General features: G+C 43.1%; 1 protein-coding gene across 4 annotated transcripts in view; it reads left to right on the top strand.

The window, feature by feature from the left end:
* Nucleotides 1-19,316, top strand: part of MTMR1 (myotubularin related protein 1) — a 111,694-nt gene that overhangs the window by 9,574 nt on the left and 82,804 nt on the right. For 3 of the 4 annotated variants that reach the window (XM_068251023.1, XM_068251024.1, XM_068251026.1), the window contains exon 2: nucleotides 7,870-7,975. In XM_068251023.1, coding sequence (XP_068107124.1) covers nucleotides 7,870-7,975 — 106 coding nt within the window. Of the gene's footprint in view, nucleotides 1-7,869; nucleotides 7,976-10,734; nucleotides 10,759-19,316 lie in introns of all 4 variants that reach the window. The other variant, XM_068251025.1, reaches the window with a different exon arrangement.

Raw genomic sequence — 19,316 nt, forward strand, 5'->3', positions numbered from 1 at the left:
TATTTTAGATTCATTACACACAACTGAAGTAGTTCATGCCTTTTATTGTTTTAATAGTGATGATTTTGACATACAGCTCATGAAAACCCAAAATTCCTATCTAAAAAAATTGGCATATTTCATCCGACCAATAAAAGAAAAGTGTTTTTAAAACAAAAAAAGTCAACCTTCAAATAATTATGTTCAGTTATGCACTCAATACTTGGTCGGGAATCCTTTTGCAGAAATGACTGCTTCAATGCGGCGTGGCATGGAGGCAATCAGCCTGTGGCACTGCTCATGTGTTATGGAGGCCCAGGATGCTTCGACAGCGGCCTTAAGCTTATCCAGAGTGTTGGGTCTTGCGTCTCTCAACTTTCTCTTCACAATATCCTATAGATTCTCTATGGGGTTCAGGTCAGGAGAGTTGGCAGGCCAATTGAGCACAGTAATACCATGGTCAGTAAACAATTTACCAGTGGTTTTGGCACTGTGAGCAGGTGCCAGGTCGTGCTGAAAAATGAAATCTTCATCTCCATAAAGCTTTTCAGCAGATGGAAGCATGAAGTGCTCCAAAATCTCCTGATAGCTAGCTGCATTGACCCTGCCCTTGATAAAACACAGTGGACCAAATCAGCAGCTGACATGGCACCCCAGACCATCACTAGCTGTGGGTACTTGACACTGGACCTCAGGCATTTTGGCATCTCCCTCTCCCCTGTCTTCCTCCAGACTCTGGCACCTTGATTTTCGAATGACATGCAAAAGTTGCTTTCACCCGAAAAAAGTACTTTGGACCACTGAGCAACAGTCCAGTGCTGCTTTTCTGTAGCCCAGGTCAGGCGCTTCTGCCGCTGTTTCTGGTTCAAAAGTGGCTTGACCTGGGGAATGTGGCACCTGTAGCCCATTTCCTGCACACACCTGTACACGGTGGCTCTGCATGTTTCTACTCCAGACTCAGTCCACTGCTTCCGCAGGTCCCACAAGGTCTAGAATCGGTCCTTCTCCACAATCTTCCTCAGGGTCCGGTCACCTCTTCTCGTTGTGCAGCTTTTTCTGCCACACTTTTTCCTTCCCACAGACTTCCCACTGAGGTGCCTTGATACAGCACTCTGGGAACAGCCTATTCGTTCAGAAATGTCTTTCTGTGTCTTACCCTCTTGCTTGAGGGTGTCAATGATGGCCTTCTGGACAGCAGTCAGGTCGGCAGTCTTACCCATGATTGCGGTTTTGAGTAGTGAACCAGGCTGAGAGTTTTTAAAAGCCTCAGGAATCTTTTGCAGGTGTTAAGAGTTAATTAGTTGATTCAGATGATTAGGTTAATAGATCGTTTAGAGAACCTTTTCATGATATGCTAATTTTTTGAGATAGGAATTTTGGGTTTTCATGAGCCGTATGCCAAAATCATCAATATTAAAACAATAAAAGGTTTGACCTACTTCAGTTGTGTGTAATGAATCTAAAATATATGAAAGTCTAATGTTTATCAGTGCATTACAGAAAATAATGAACTTTATCACAATATGCTAATTTTTTTTAGAAGGACCTGTAGCTGTTTCCAGCTGCCAAAAAACCATGCAGCAGCTACATCACCTGCCAACATTAAAAATGTCACCATGTAATAAATGTCAGAATGTAAATCAGGGATTTAAAAGATTTTACAATGGGCAAACACTGACTAAATCATTTATACATAATTATTGTAAAAATGAAGCGCTTTTTTTATTACATTATATCCACTGGAGTTCCTCTTTAAAGTATGCATTAACAACAACAAATCAGTTGTTATAGATACTTGAGGGAAGGCTCTCGATATAATAGAGCCTTCCCGGTTCACCCTCCTTGTGACCGAGCCCGCGCATGCGCAGAAAGGATGCACTCTTCAGAAGCAATTGGGGACTTTGGAAGGCAGCATGAGCCGTGCCGAAGAGCTATTCAACCTAGCAGGTCTAATAGCTTCCACCAGGATAGCACAGGAACGACCAGACACAGCGGGAACTGGGAAGTCTCTACATGTGATACGCATACCCCAGGGGGTACGCCTGATGGTTCCAGGGGGTACTCGGGCTTGATATACTTAACCAAGAATAACAAAGAAAATGATAAATCTTAGAAAATGATAAATCTTATTTAACCACTTGCCGACCGCCCACTCATAACGTGCATCGGCAAAGTGGTAGCTGCAGGACCAGCGACGCACATCTGCGTCGTTGGCTGCAGGCAAATTAATCAGGAAACAGCAGCTCGCGCAAGCGGCTGCTTCTTGTCAATTCACGGCGGGGGGCTCCTTGAATAGCCTGCGGGCTATTAACACAACCGGAAATAATCCGCTTTGTTTACATTTTTACAACGCTGCTAACAGTAGCAGCGTTGTACTAGATCAGCAATCCCCGGCCAATCAGCGGCCGGGGATCGCTGTCACATGACAGGCAGGAGCCTGTTAGAGGCTGCACAGGACAGATCCGTTCCTGTGCAGCCTCGGATCTCCGGGGAAGGGAGGGAGGGAGGAGAGGGAGAGGGGGAATCCTGCCGTGGAGGGGGCTTTGAGGTGCCCCCCGCCACCCACACGCATGCAGGAGCGATCAGACCCCCCCAGCACATCATCCCCCTAGTGGGGGAAAAAGGGGCGATCTGGTCACTCTGCTTGTTATTTGATCTGTGCTGGGGGCTGTAGAGCCCACCCAGCACAGATCTTAGAAATCAGCGCTGGTCCTTAAGGGGGGGGGGGGTAAAGGCTGAGTCCTGAAGTGGTTAAACAACACCAAATTAGTGTTTTAGGTAATTAAAAGCATTAATAAATGTTTGGAAATGGTATAGAACCAATTATCATGTACTACGATTACCGTAAATAGATTTTTGTCAAGGGTTACTTGTGATAATGTTTGCAATGCTAGGGGGTACTTGGTGAGTACAGGGTTTTAAAAGGAGTACAAACCAATAGAAATGTTGAGAAGCACTAAGGTATCCAGAGACTTCCTTGTTTGTTTTATTCTTTTTGTTTGTTTGTTCTTTTTGCTTCAGATGTACTTTAACACCCTGTGCTTAAATCCTACCTAAGAGGTTGCTTGTAGTTTGTATGGTCTCATATCAATGGCTTTCTAACCACTTGAAAAAGACTGGAGTATGAGGCAACAGTAATATTTTGTTTTCTTTTTCAACCTGTCCTATGAAATTCCAGTAACCATAGGCATTCAATCATGCTCCCAATGTGATTTCATCCTCCCCCAAATATTTTGCTTCATGCATTTTCCTATATGGAGGCATCCTACCTTCAAGTATCGCAGCGATGGCTTCGCGAGGGAAACTTTGTTTCAGAAGTTCTGTTTATGTGAACTGTAAAATGTATGATGTTTGGAACAACTGTCTCCAGGCTATTACATTTGGCATATGAAGGAAGTTCATTTGGCAGAAAACGAGGAAGCAGCTGAAGGAAAATGTGGGACCTTTTTATGACAAATCTCAATCGAGGATTACTGAAAAGGTTACGGAGTTTATATAATACTAGTTCTTTCAGGAGGTCAGAGATCTAGCTAAACAGTTTCTTCACTATAATTCTATTTGACCGTTCATATATTGGTTTTATAAACTGTTTACAATAGGATGATATGCAAGGCTAATATGTTTTATGCTGTGCAATTGTAATCGGAGTTAAAGGGGAACTTTTACCCAGGATTCAACTTCATCCCAATCGGTATCCAATATCCCCTTTCCTATGAAAAATCTTTACCTTTTTTCAAATAAATCATCAGGGACATCGCTCTCATGATGTTATGACAGGGCCATGGCAGTTTCCTGTCTGTGAACCTTGTTGCATTGTGGGAAATAACTACCAAGCAAGCAGTATCTCCCTCTGGGCATAGAATTCTCAGTAAACGAACATTCTGCAAAGATCACCTGGCAGGACTAACAATGTCTCCACCTGTGATAAATTACAAAATATAAATCAGGGAGAGGAAAGCTTTTATTATTGGTAAAAACTCACTAAACAGCTTTAGTGAATATTGTAAAATAAAAAGCAATTTTGTTAATGACAAAATTCTCACTGTAGTTCCTTGTTGAAGATGTGTACACATCTGTTACTAAAGTTGCACCTGATCCCCTTGGGTGACATCGCTGGGTAAGGCTGCACAAATGCGAGTCAGCTGTGTAGCTGACGACACGCTGTGTTGCTATGGGGAGGGGGGGTGTCAGAGGGATGAAAGAGCTGGGGGTACGTGATGTCACACAGTGGGTGGGGAATCGGTGTGAACAATGCAATCGACTGTCGTGGGCAGTGAGTTGCTGAGCTGAGCGGATTGCTTGCACTCATGCCTGATTATCGCCTGAGGCGGACGTTATTGGCCGCCTTAGCTGATTTAAGTCAAGCACACGTATGAGGCTTAAAGAGGAACTGTAGTAAAAATAACATAATTAATAAAGTTGCTTATTTTTACAATATTCATTTACAAATTATTTAGTCAGTGTTTGTCCATTGTAAAATCTTTCCCTATTCCCGGTTTACATTCTGAAATGTTATCACTGATGGTGACAGCTTTAGTACTGTCAGGTGATCTGTACAGAATGTTTGTTACTGAGAGTTCTATGCACAGAGGGACATATTGCTTGCTTGGCAGTTGGAAAAAAAAAAACGTTATTTCCTACAATGCAATGAGGTTAACAGACAGCAAACTGTCAGGACCTTGGTCATGACATCACACTATAGGAGGGGTTGTATGTATCAGCCATACAGACCCCCCTGATGATCTATTCGAGAAAAGGTAAAGTTTTCTAATGGGAACAAAGGTGTCAGCTACTGATTGGGAGAAAGTTCAATCCTTGGTTAAAATTCCTCTTTAAGAATAATCCCTGCAAGCTTTTAGGCAGAGGTTAGCTGCATTTATTGTTCTGATTGTGCAATAAAATCTGAAGGATGAAATCTATGTACACAGACAGAGTACACACAACTTCCTCTAAGTATTTGTCCTGCTAAAAGAGGACAGAGTCCATAATTTGTAGTGCTAGTATCCCAATATTATCCTTTATCCCAATATTATCCTTTTTGAAGACTAGATAATTCATGTTTCATAACCAGTGCAGTGCAACTGTTTGTTTTTCTTTGTTTCAACTGAGAGCTGAATGTATGATCACAACATAAGTCAGTAGTGCTAATCTACAGTGTCCTGTACTGAAGAAGACTCCAAGCAAGGACCGTTTACCACTACATTTAAGGCTGCACGATAAATCGTTTAGAAATCGAAATTGCGACGTGGAGCACGACTACTTGTAGTCGCGAAAGTGGTGATTTTTCTTTTTTTACGCATATCTTTTTCCGCGTCTTGCCGCAGCACATCACGCATATAATTGTAGCGCAACTCACCTTCCAGGATTCCCCGCAGCCACTTTCTACTTCCTCTCTCAGGCGTCAGTCGCGTTGCTAACAGCGCTCCTGTGATGATGTAACCGCATGTCATCACAGGGGTGCTGGTACCAACGCAATGGACAGCTGGGAGAGAAAGAAGATAGAAGTTGCTGGTGTCATCCCGGAAGGTAAGTTGTTACTATGCCTGCTCTCCCCCGCCGCTACACCTATGCTGCCTGGCTACCTATTCTAGATACAACTACCTAGCTAACCTATGGGGCAACTATACTGGAGGCACCTACTTAGCTAAGCTATACTGTGAGCAACCTTACTGGCTGTGTCTACCTACACTGGAGGCACCTACCTAGCTAACCTATATTGGGGGCAAATACACGCTACCTATACTGAAGGTACCTACCTGGCTAACCTAACTAACCTATACTGGCTGAGGCTATCTAACTTCATTAGTCCATCGCGTTGTAAGAAAACACACATTCGGGTACAGTAGGGTTTGCCATTCTTAGTTAGGTGTGCGTGTGTGTTTCAGACAAATCTGTGCAAGTGTGAAAGGCAAATGGTCCATTCTACAGTCTCTGCACAGCACTGTGTGTATAAAAGCCTATGGTGGCACAGTAGCATAGTGGTTAGTGCTCTCACCTTGCAATGCTGGGCCCCCGGTTCATATCCCAGCTAGGTCAACATCTGCAAGTAGTTTGTATGTTCTCCCCGTGTATGCGCCGGTTTCCTCTGGGCTCTCCGGTTTCCTCCCACATCCCAAAAACATACAGATAAGTTAAGTGACTTCTCCCTAAAATTGGCCCTAGACTATGATACATACACTACATGATACATACATAGACATATGACTATTGTAGGGACTAGATTGTGAGCCCCTCTGAGGGACAGTTAGTGACAAGACAATATACTCTACAGCGCTGCGTAATATGGCTGCGCTATATAAATACTTAAATAAATAAAGAAGGCTAATGAAATGGTGGAGGGGAAGAAACATGTTATGTGTATTGCTGCAGCATGATGGACTTTTGAGATGATTGAGGGGACGCTAATAGGTATTGGTAAAATCTTCTTACAGATTAAACTACATGCGATTCCGATTTCAATTTTATCGATTTTCACATGTGATTCCGATTTTTAATTGGTACTGCATGCTGCGTTTTTTTTCTGTGTTTTTTCTTTTGCTAGCATCCAGGGAAAATCGGAATCACACATGGGATTTGCAGTGTGCAGGGAGCCTAATACTGTATTTCCTCTTTGTGACTCTGTGTATTAGTGTGGCACTTCTCTCCCATCAGTGATTACAACCCCCATTTCTGATGCCTAACTCTAAATTCTTCTTTCTCACCACTCCACATACACACAATTCCTTCCTTCCTCATATCTAACTTTTAGGCTACATTCGATTTGGATTAAACTGGGCCGCAGCGCCCAATAAGGACCTCCTTGGGTGAGAATTGTACCTTCAACATCACCTTAATATGTGGCATGCCAGATCTTTAGCAATGTCCAATTGACCTCCAAGTGCATTGTTCTTTTATTTGCTCCATCGTGTGCCGTGTGTTTTTCCTTCTTCCCACACCATAGTGACAGATGTGTTGCTAGCCTATATGCTAGTGTGTCGCATTTGTACAAAATTTTTTCCTGACCTGTCACCTGATAGATCGGGTGCATCTAGCAATAGAATATATTCCTTGTCTTTGCACTGTGCAGCCTTGCAATCAGATATTGTTGATGTAACTATGATACTTCAACACTTTTTAACTATGGTGGTTTATAAACTGCTGTATCTAGACAATTACTGGTACTTATGCTTATGTTTTGATTTGTATTGTTGCTTTGAACATTGAAAAACTTAAAGTGAACTTCCGAACTAAAAATCTACTCCGCAGAACTGAAAAGGCTTGGTGTTTTTTTAACAGTTTCACAGCATCAGAACTTTGTTTTTCTTACCAAAGCATCATTTTTAGCTGCATTTTTAGCTAAGCTCCACCCATCAAAGAAAACTGCCCGGGCTTTTTTTCCCTGATGCTGTGCAAAGCATGGTGGGATTTCCTATGTTGTTGTTCATGTTGCCTAGCAACTGGGAGGGGTGATCAGCACACAGGACAGTTGGAACTGTGTCTCATGCTCCCTGTCACCTCCTTTCAACCAAAAAGATGGCTGCCCTCATGAAATCAATCATTTGCCTGTTCTTTTAAAACAGGATGGGTAAGAGATTATATTACCTATCTATTTTAATTAACATAACTAATGTAACATAATGACAGTATGTTTGTTTAGGCTGAAGTTCCTCTTTAAACTTTTTGGAGAAGGCATTTCATTATATTTTTTACTGTTAAAGTTTTATTGTTTCACTATATGGATGATTTTTGGTCACCATAGCCCCAAGGAAGGATTTGTAGGACCTTATTTGACAGGAAAAAATATGAAGTAATCAGGAAAGTAATCCAAATAGATGATAAAGTACAAGATAGAAAAGTGCCACAGCCTGTTCCAGTGATGTGTTTGATAAATCGGTGCTTTCTCTCTTACAGTCCCACTGGATCTCATGTTGAATGGTGCAAGCAGCTGATTGCGGCCACAATATCCAGCCAGATTTCTGGCTCTGTTCCACCAGAGAATGTTTCCCGAGATTACAGGGTAAGTGACCAGGCACTGTCATGTTTCTCTTGAGTCTACATATTAAGCTCCACCATCAGACTAGGTTTAAGTAGATGTAAAACATTTTGTACATATACAGGACTTAATTCACACATAAAATAATGCACTTCTATCCTTGTGCACACTAATGATTTATTAATGGGTGTTCAATACTTGGAATCTATGAGGCTTAAGTTGAGTCCTGACCCCCTGAGGATGGGACCAGGGGGCATTGGATCGCAAGGAGCAGCATTGAAGTGGTCAGCAAGGTGTTAGTCCAGGGTAATCAGGTATCATGTAGCAAGATAACAAGGTAGCTTGGCAACAAGCTAACATGGTCAGTGTTTTCCCCAGGCTCTTAGCTGGGTGCTTCACCCAGCTGTCATTAGCTCACCTTCTCATCCCCCTACTATGCTGTATGTAGAGTTGTGTAGTGAAGTGCCGGCCCTGCATTTACCCATTACACAGCACCTGGCTACTTTTTCATGCCACCTGGCTGGGGAGAACATTGAAGGTAATCAGACAATTCCCCTGCTTGTAGTCTTAACAGCAGCTTCATGCAATCGAAGCACCAACTTCCTCAGTCTGCTACTGACTCTTTACAGTGCTGCTTGAGGACATGTGATCAGAGTTTTAAAGTGTACCCAAGGTAACATGGTGAGATAGACGTGTATGTACAGTGCCAAGCCTACAAATAACTTGACTGTGTTCCTTTTTTTTTCTTTTTCTGTCTGAAAGAGTTAACATCCAAGTATGCAATGGACAGTTTATTTCCAGTGGGGACTTAGTCCGTTTATAGTGTAACCCTCACTAATTAGGAATTACAGCCCTAATGCTTGGTACAAACCATGCAATTTCCCGTGAGATCGGTGGGTTGAATAGATCATTTCCGACAGATCCGATCAAGTTTTTTTGAATGATTTTGTACAGAAGCAATTGGAAAAACCATTGGAAATCTGATAAGACCTGTCAAAAAGTATTGATTTGACCCATCGATCTGACAGGAAATTGCATGGTGTGTACCAGGCATTATGGCTGTAATTCCTAATTAGTGAGGGTTACACTATAGACCAGGCATGGGCAAACCTGGCCCTCCAGCTGTTAAGGAACTACAAATCCCACAATGCATTTGCCTTTATGACTCATGACTGTGGAGTCAGACTTCTGCAATGCATTGTGGGACTTGTAGTTCCTCAACAGCTGGAGGGCCAAGTTTGCCCATGCCTGCTATAGACCGACCAAGTCCCCACTGGAAATAAACTGTCCCTTGCGTACTGGGATGTTAACTCTTTCAGGCAAAAAAAGAAAAAAAGTGTTGTTGGAAATGATGTACTCGACCGCCGATCTGGCGGAAAATGGCATGGCGTGTACCAGGCATTAAACTCATTCCTGGCATGGAACAGCTTCTGATTGCAGATGATCCTCTATAATAAAACCCCTGTGTCCCTGCATGTGCTGTCTCTGTGTACCTGGGTCCGTGCTTTTTGCTACTGCGCATGTGCGCAGCACGGACCCAGCCTCACAGGGACGGGGCCAGGGAGCCGGCCGGGTGTGCGGCGGGTGGCGGTGAGAAACACAGACCCTAGAGCACGTTTTTAAACGGGCTTGGGTCTGCTAGTAGATAAAGGTCAATAGTTCAGATAGTTTCGCTTTCAGACCCAGAGACAATCAAACATTAAATCTGATTTTTAAGCTTTTAAACCTAAAATAAAACTGTGAAATATCTTAAATAATTCTTAGGAGTAACGGGATAGATACAATTGTTTATCGCATTCGTTTATTTTCACTTCGAGTTCACTTTAAGACAAGGCGCCTGATTCATCTGTGCTAAGCAGTGCAGCTTAATGTGAAGGAGCGCCTGCTTTCCCTGCCTTACATAGCAGCGCTCACTTTCCTAGCTATGTGCATTGCTTACATAGCAACGCGCATAACTTTAACTGGGGGCGGTCCTGTGAAGCATTGTTCCTGCGATATTTCACTTGCGGACGATACTATGTTAATTTACATAGTTACAACTGTGTAAATTGACATACCGGTAGTTGCGGCCACAAGTGAAGTATCGTGGTAACAATGCTTCACAGGACCGCTTGCAGTTAAAGTTACGCGCGTTGCTATGTACGCAATGCATGTAACTAAGGGAAGGCACACTCCTGTAAGGTAGGGAAAGCATGCTCTCCTTCAAATTAAGCTGCGCTGCTAAGCAGTGCAGCTTGATGAATCGGGCCCATGATCTTTAGAAAAAGAAGGCTTTTATACAGAAGGACATTATATTATGTAACTACAGTTCCTGGTTGGGCCCCTTAATATCCCAGGGAATTTGCATTGCTACTGCCTGTCTGTTGGTCCACATGGCTGAGGCTTTGTAATATTGATTCTGGGAGCCCCTGGGGCTGACTTTGTCTTAAGCTGCTTATAACACTTTCGTATGTTTAGTTTAACAAGGTTTATATGCTCATCTTGAATTGCCCTGACAAGCTCTTAGCATTTCCTGTATATCTGCCTTGTGCATATGAGATAATTGCAGATGTGGAAGCATTGGCAGATGCCCAGCGTCTTGGTGTGTGTATGCTTCTGAGACACTAAGAGCTTCTGCATGGTTTAAGCTTTCCTGACTCCTATCCCCTCTGGGAAGGCAGGATTATATCAAGGATAGCTGGGAGGATTCTTGATAAACAATGTATTGGGAAGCCTAGAGTTATATGTTCAGTCAGACAGCAGAGTAATATTTTGCCTTTTGATAATGTTATGAATTTTAACAGGTCTTCAAGAGGCCCGATATAAGGGTAAGATCATTTTGGTGTGCAGCAGCAAGTCGGCCTCTTGCCTTTCTGTCTAGTGTGCTGTGTATTGAAGTTCTTTGCGTGTTTCTCCAGCAAAAAATCTTTGTTGTAATCAGGAAAAGTCAGTGGGTGGATTTAGAGTCTAACTAAACCCTCCCGAAATTAAAAATAAAATTTAGGCTAGTTCAGCACAGTTTTGCAAGTCATTATGCTCCACCCCCTTTCCCAAATATTGTTATGCATAGGTGGTGATATGTATGGGCTCCTCCCTCTGCCAGGTGCCTGTTGGACTCACCAACTAGGACTGTGCCTCAGCTTGCTTTTTTTTTTTTTTGGGGGGGGGGGGGGGGTGTCTTAGCTCCCCATAGACTAGGGCCCTTTTCCACACAGGTGTTTGTAGAAGCATTGTACAAAGGGTTGTTGTTCTATAGAAGAGTTTTGTTTCAACTTGAATCTAAACTGGGAGGGATATGGATTTTTCCTTTGAAATAATACCAGTTGCCTGACTCTCCTGCTGATCCTGTGTCTCTAATACTTTTAGCCACAGCCCCTCAACAAGCATGCAGATCAGGTGCTCTGACTGCGGATTAGTTCATTTCGGCGCGTGGCTCTGAGAGCCGAGCGCCGAAACTGGGCGCCGTCATAGCAGCAGTGCTATGATGTGCGCCCCACTGTAACGATCGGTGAAGCACAGAGAGGATCTGATTACCGGTGATCTGCAGTATCACTGGGAATACAGATGTATACCAGATTATAAGTGATCTGCAGTATCACCGATAATCCGATATACTAGCTAACCTCTGTTCACCTGAGTAGAGTGTAGTGTTTGGTGTAACAGTAACACTTTAGAGGACTAGGCCTCAGTGCAGCAAGGAGTACTGCACAGATTCCTTCCGCAGACCTGAGCTCTCCAAGACGGGAGGAGTCAGACTGACAGTTGGAAGGATGGTCTGAAAGTGACACTCAGGAGGAGGTGTCACTGACAGGATGGGGAACCGCCTCCAATAGTAAGGTCGGTTCTCGAGGTCGGACAAGCCGGGTAGTACACACACGAACAGATACAGTACAAGATCAGAAGACAAAGGCGGAGTCTAAGTACAGGCAGGGTTCGGCAACGGGGTATCAGATATATCGAGGTACAGAATCAGGAGGCAGAAGCGGAGTCTAGGAACAAGCCGGGGTTCGGCAACAGAGTATCAGAAATATCGGGGTACAAGATCAGAGTTCAAGGGGATAGTCAAGGCAGGCAAAGGTCATAACAGATAATCACAATCAAACTAGTACTTTAGCTATCAACAGAATCTAGCTAAGTGTAGGATTACAGCTCCAGCTGGTCCCGGCACACTTACGGATCTGACTACGGATCTGGGTGCTCCCACGTATGTGATCGCAACGCCAGACAAGGAGCAAGTGAACAGCCAGCAGTATATATACACAAGGACCTTTCCAGGACCTCCCTAATTGCTGGACCAATGAGAGTTGTGGAAAATGTCAGCTGACCCTCCTGGTCAGCTGACTCACTTCTGGCTGTTATTTAAACTCAGCCTCTGTGCGCGCGCGCGTGTCACTCTGAATCTTGGTGGACTATCAGTCCCAGCCACACCAGTACTGTCTTGCAATGTATCTTGTGAACAGCTTGCAGGGGCCGCCTCCAATGCGGATTCCGCCGTTCCCAATGCGGATTCCGCCGTTCCCAATGCGGATTCCGCCGCTCTGCCTAAGCGGCATGTGGCGGTTTTTCCGCGTTGTGACGCCCTGCTGGACGTGGAAACAGCCGCCTCACTTTGAGAGACGGCGGCTTTTCCGCGTTTCCTCACACCCACGTAGCAGAAAATTCAGGGCTCTGGCGGCTGCCATACCCCAAATTACATCTCCCTCCGAGTTGGGACAACTCGGAGGGGTAATAGTATTTAACGCCGCCTCTGAGTTTAGTGGGGAAAGCTGTCATTCGGCTCTCTCCGCCCTGAACTGAGTGGGGCCAACATAATATGCACCCGCTCTGACTGAAGTCAGACTGTATTAGCTGCATGCTTGTTTCAGGTGTGTGATTTAGCCACTTTTTCAGCCAAAGAGATCAGTAGGACTGCCAGGCAACTGGTATTGGTTAAAAGAAAACATCCATATCCCTCTGTTTAGATGCACTTTAAAGTGCCTTGGTGAGGATTCATTCTGTTAACATCAGCTCAGAGGTTCAGAAGTTGTTTGTAAAGTTGTTCCAGAGTACTCTGCTCGGAGTATTGTTACCATGAGACTATCCAGACACTCCCATCTTGCTGCAATACTTTCATTATTAGCACCTAACCTAATCCAGTGAATGACGGTTGACACCCCATGAAGTGACTGTTATGTGCACGTAAAAAAAAAACCAAGTAAGCAAGCTGACATAACATTTGTTATTAACCCTTGCAATAAGTAGAGCCAAAATGAAAGTATTATTTTTCTCAATGAAAGTGGAATTTCTTTTGATGCCCTGTGCTTAGCATGTCCACCTGAGTTTCCTGCCGTGGCTCTCTTTGTGATCTGGCTAGAAGATCTACCATTTACTCCATGACACACACGATCCAGGTAGACAGTAATAAGTGTTGGAATAAATGTCTGATGTGGGTGATTTATGACCACTTTCAGCAGTGCCACAGACCACAAATGTTGTGATGTAAGTTATATATCCACCCTTGCCTCCCCTATTCTAACAGAGATTTTTGCTGGAGTTCTGTTTTAAACAGCCAGATTTAGATATTTTTACATGATGCCAACATTTTGTTTTACACAGTTTTTTAATATTGCTGTTTGCTTGCTTTGTTTTTGTCTCACTGAAGATTTTGATCCTCACTTTTTGCAGTTTATTGTGCCTGCTGTTTGCCACGTGTCAATAAATTTCAAACTTTTGCCAGCTTGTGTTTTTGCTTACCTTACTTGTGCTTTAATTATTATGTTTGTCAGGAATTATTTGTTCATGAAAAGCTGATAAATAAAAGTTTTGTAAATTGTGTCGTGTAAAGCAGGCCATACTATCACCGATTTCTCCCGTCGATATACAGCTAATTCGATCGTTCTAATTGAATCGGGGAAAAATTGGTGAAGCATTTGGCCTGATCAATCCATTGTTCAAGCGATTTCTGGACAAAATCGCTTGATTTAGTTGGTTGGATTGGAAAATGTCTGTTGAACGGCTGATCGGGAGCAATAGCGGCGTTTTGATTTGACAACCAATAAAGGTACTGTCACCTGTACACCACATGACCCAGTCTCTGCGTCACACCGGTGCCTGCTCCGTCTTCTGCAGTTCCGTGTCCCCGGGCGCCTGTGTGACGTAATGGAGAAGCTATATTCCGGAGGCCTCTATTGGTCACAGCTCCCCTATTGTCTGTCCCCTGCGTTACATCACACTGGTGCCCAGGGACATGGAAGTAAGGGAGATGGAGCACCCAGAGGAGTGAAGCAGAGACCAAGACCGTGTGGGGGGGGGGGGGGGGGGAGGGGGGTCTAGCTAGGAAAAGTAGCATTTTGCAACCTGTATTGTGGCCTCATACTGCCCTTTTGAAATGGCAAACTATAATAATCTGCAGATAGTATGGTTGAAACAAACCGCAAACTTCACCACTGGCATCTATGGTGCTCTCCACTTTCACAGCAGTGAATCTTGTTTGGTGACTTATAAAGTGGCAGTTGGGGATTTTTATTAAATTTGGTGATAAAAAACACAGTGGTGACCGCACATAACAGTGCTCATTATTTATACTGACTGCCACTTGGTGTTATTTCTGTATAAATTATGGCACTTTTCTTGCGGGCAGACTGATAACTGAAAACCACAGAAGGCTTTATCTGAGGTTTTACTTTAATAAATGGTATTATTACCCACTAGTGCTGACCTAGAACAGTGAACATCCTTTTTCAGTCAAGCTCATTTCCACATGTCCTGCACAAATCATTCAAATATGTGAGGAAAAATAAAATGACTGACCTGTAAAGGGGAAAAAGACCCAATACGCTAGAGAGCAGATTACAGCGATGTGTTTCACTATGCAGAATGTTATCGTTTATACATAGTTATGTGCCTTGCAAACTTTGCAAGCACGGCTGGATTTCTCACGCATTAGCAGCCTAGTGAATTCTACCATTGTCAAGGATTTTAGTTCTAGAATCCTAGCAGCTCTCTGCTGTTTATCAGAATATTTAACCATTTGCATACCAGCAGTCTCTGGCCCCTTGAGGACCACAGGCTGTTCGCACCAAAAAGCGGCTTCTACTGACTACCGTAATCACCGCTCACACATCGCCATAGGCCTGTCACTATGACAGCAGAGCTCTGTGGGCCGCAGTAATTGAAATCTACGCCCTGTTTGTGGCTGTTTATTCCTGCCAGGGTGTAGATTTCAATCACCGAGCTCGCACCGCTATCAATGATATCTCACTCGCCGCAGGGCCCTCGCTGTGCCATCGCTATGATGGCAGAGCTCTGTGAGCTGGTCAGGAGCCAATTAAATCTGCTCCTGACCAGCTCACAGAACTGGCCTGCGGCAAGGGAAAGATCCAGGGGTGTAGCAATAGGGGGTGCAGAGGTGGCAACCGCATCGGGGCCCTTGGGCAATGTAAAACTTGCATTGGGGTCCACAGCTCCTTGGCTACGCCACTGGAGAGATCGGTAACAGTGTGATCAAAGAGAGATCTGTCTCTTCGTCACATCTGCCCACACATCCCTAAATGTATGGGTACCTTAAATCTCTGGTCTCCATAAGTGGTCAGAGGGTGCGTCTCCTGCATCAGGGTTTCCCAGTAATTATTTAGTTCTTCTGATACTGTGGCCCGTAAAAGTTTTTTTTTTTTTCTTGTTGTATGGTATATGTATGGCTTTCAAACACCACTTTACTTTAGTAAAGCACAGTTTCATGTTACAGAGCTTTCAATATGAGTTCATAAAAATAGGACACATTGGTTGCAGATTGCCTTCTAATCGAAAGTGCAGTTATATTGCATTGCTGGAGTGAAGACCCAACATTTTTCACTGTCCTGTGCTGTGCAGTCTGCTGCATTTCCAACCATCGGGGATCTGCGTCTTCAGCACACTTTACATACAATAAGCCTGCAGAGTTTGCAGGGGGTGTGACAATGTGAAACTTTCCACAGAGGGGAACTAAAAAGCAATTCTCACATATACTGAAGATGTTCCTCTTATCAGCCACATTAAGAGGCAGATGAAAGGGATGCCATTCATGCCAATCTGTATATGATTCTAACACAATTCCTTTTACAGATTTTAAATATAATATTTTAATGTTAGTACTATACTTATTTTGATTTTGTGTTTTATATTGTTTCTGTATTTACAAAATAGTATTTAGGCAGATGTTTCTTTTATAAGGAAATTAATAAAAATTAATCCTTATTGCAAACGATAACCTCGGTTACAGAGCTGCTTGTTGGAGTGTACAGGGATTGTCTCTTCCTGTCAGTGGGGAGTCCGCAGTGTGCAGGAATTTCCTGTGCTTATTGTGGCCTCTTCCCCCACTGACTTTTTTTGTTCATTTCTTTAATTGTTTGTGTTGAAATGCCTGAAGATATATTTTGGCTTTTAACATAGATTGCATTTTTAGCATTTCTTTAACACTGTATTTATTTGTTTTAATGGGACACTTGGGTTTTGATTTCACCGCAGAGTCTTCTGTGTTATGTTATGCTGTATACACACCATACAATGTTCCCATCAGAACGATCCATAATTTCTGGCATATCCGATCTTCTTCCAGACGAGAAAGGGACCGATTTTTGTGCAGTACTGATCTCAAAAACTATCCCTCGATCTGAAGCAGATCGGACATGCCTGAAATTATCGATTGATCTGCCAATCTGAGGGGATTATTGCATGGTTTGTATATAGTGTTAGTCTGTTGTTCTGTTTATCTTTACTTAGTAGCAACCATTTTCTGCATTGCTATATAGTGAATACTAGGCCCTTGAGCTAAGCACTAGCTTGTGAATGAGTTCATAGTCCTAAAGCCGTATACGCACGCTAGATGACTCTTGGCTGGGGCTGCCTCTGCCAAGAAACTAGCGTGTCTACAGTGGACCCCAATGCAGACTGAGTGAGTAGGAGAACAATAGGGTTGACTTGCCCTTGGCCAAGACAATCTATCTCATCCATGCTTTGGGGAGGATCTGTGGCCACTGTACACACATCTAACTTGTTCCATAGTGCTTTAAAGGGAACCAAGTACTACTTTTTTTTCCTGTTTTCTAATAGCTATAGGCGCTGTCATGTCCCCCCTCCTCCCTTCTAGCTACCCATTATTTATCAAGGGGAAGGTGTGAAGATACCATCTGTGACTTCTCTAAATACTTTAACTCACAGTGTTCTATGTACCACCCCCTCCCCCACACTGATGAAAGCTTTTGTTTGCTCTCTGCTAATGTGTGTAATAAAATATAAAATAATTACATCAGTCCTAATCTGCCTGAAATTTCTGCGGTCAGGCAGGCTTCGGAAGTAGGGTAAAAAGCCTCTGATAAACGTTTAAATGTAAAAGAAGAGGTGAAATGGAAGTTATTTTTGATAATGTACCAAACCACATTATTGGCGTGCATTTTTAATGTGCTATTAAGATGCCCTGGGTGCTAAAAATGGTGCCTTGTTCCGTTTAAAGACAGCATAGTTATTTAGCTAAGTGTCCCTCAGTGGAGCTGACAATCTTATCCCTACCAAAATGATAGTCTAATGTCCCTTCCAGTGTCTTAGGCAAATTATGAGGAACCAATTCATGTATCACTAAATAATAATTGAACTGTGGTGGGAAACCAGAGTCTAATCTAGCTATGACATACCTGTCAGCTGTGATATTGCAACGTGCGCAGGATGGCCCCACCCACCTTGGGTTTGCAAAGGACATGCAGCAATAATCATTGGGGGTTTTTGAGCCATCTTCGATCTCATCGCTTCAGTGTAAAACTTTTTCACCTTTCTTCGTGGAAGTCCTTATGGGTTATGTGATCATCTGTTGGCTCTAGAAAACCTTTTAATCCACCCAGAGGAGCTTGCAGCTGGTACAGAGGAAAGAACAATTGTTTATGCTCTGTTGCATGCCAGTTAGCTGACATTTAGCCCTTTCCTAGCCTCAGTGCCAGAAGATTTCATAATATTACCCACTGTAGTTCAATGTTACACCTTAACCAACATTACCATAGTTCTGTACACAGAGGAGGAGGATGTGGAGCTGCTGTGTGCTGTATCTATTGCAAAACACACTACATAATGTCTGTACTGTTTCCTCACATATAGTCTTGTTTCACCATTGTTCAGAGCCTGCTGTCTTATGCTTCTTCCATCTAAGAGCCTAACAGGTCACTTATCTAGCCATTCTGTTTTTATTCCTCTGGTAAATCAAATGATTTCAACCTGTGTCTGTTTTATTTTGTCAAACCTGTATTTTGTGCAAACATGCAGGTAGAACATGGGCTGTGTGTCAAAAAGTTCCTAATGGACAGTCTGTGTTTTCTTTAATAAAACACTGGTATATTTTCTAACCTGACCTAGCAACATATGATTGAAAGATACTGGTTTATAGGGATGGTCAATGAGATGCAAAGAATTTAGAGTTGATGCAGCATTATGCTAATTTTGTATCCATATGTCTGCAGCTTGAACATGAACCAATCAAATCCTGCTGAGGTGAAATCTGATTTTTAACCTGCATAAATTTGCATACAAAATTCCGCATCAACACAATTATTTGCATCTCATTGATCATTCCTACGGGTTTGTTGCCTGGGAGACTCGGGCATTTCTTCTTTTATACCCTCTTGGGAAAGATACATCACGCTGTGTTGTAGTACTTCATGACAGAGTGGTAGACGGTGGTATTGTACCGTGTCAGCCATCAGTAAAAGCAGAACTTTATTCGTATACCATTTGGCTCTCTATGGAGAGGGGATGGAAGTGGGGGGCAAGCTGCCAGGACCTGTGGCAGTACACATCGGTGGCTTTCCAGCATGCCTGTTTGCTAACAATCTGTCCACGGGGACACCTGGGTAGGCGAGACATTTGTGTACACAGTAAGATGACAGTCTTTAGAAGTGGCGAGTTCACCTTTATGAAATTGTTTGTATATATTCTGTTTTTTCTTCTAAATTATTTGATAAGAAAAAGCCCTTGTACACAACAAAGCATTACTCTTGTCCATGGGTGAGATCAGAGGTGAGGTGTTTAGAATAGAGCGGGAAAGGGTTAGGTTTTTTTTAAAAACTGTAATTCATTATGTATGAGCAGGTGAAGTGTGGTCCAGTGTTAGTCGAAGAGCATGCATGCAAACATCAAACCAACAAATGTTTATTCCAGTAATAACTTCAATGAATAACTGTACATGGTTCATTGCAAGCTTTCAGAACGTTAAGTTTCTTCTCCAGGCATTATACAGAACTGTATTAGAACCTTATAAAGATTATGACACGGTTCTGTATAGATAGTACGGTTCTGTATAATGCCTGAAGTGAACTTAACATTTCGAAAGCTTGCAATAAACCATGTAGCATTAGTATTAAAGGTATCACCGGAAATCAACTTTGTTGGT

The sequence above is a fragment of the Hyperolius riggenbachi genome, chromosome 8, assembly GCF_040937935.1.
Source record: "Hyperolius riggenbachi isolate aHypRig1 chromosome 8, aHypRig1.pri, whole genome shotgun sequence".
NCBI classification, from domain to species: Eukaryota; Metazoa; Chordata; class Amphibia; order Anura; family Hyperoliidae; genus Hyperolius; species Hyperolius riggenbachi.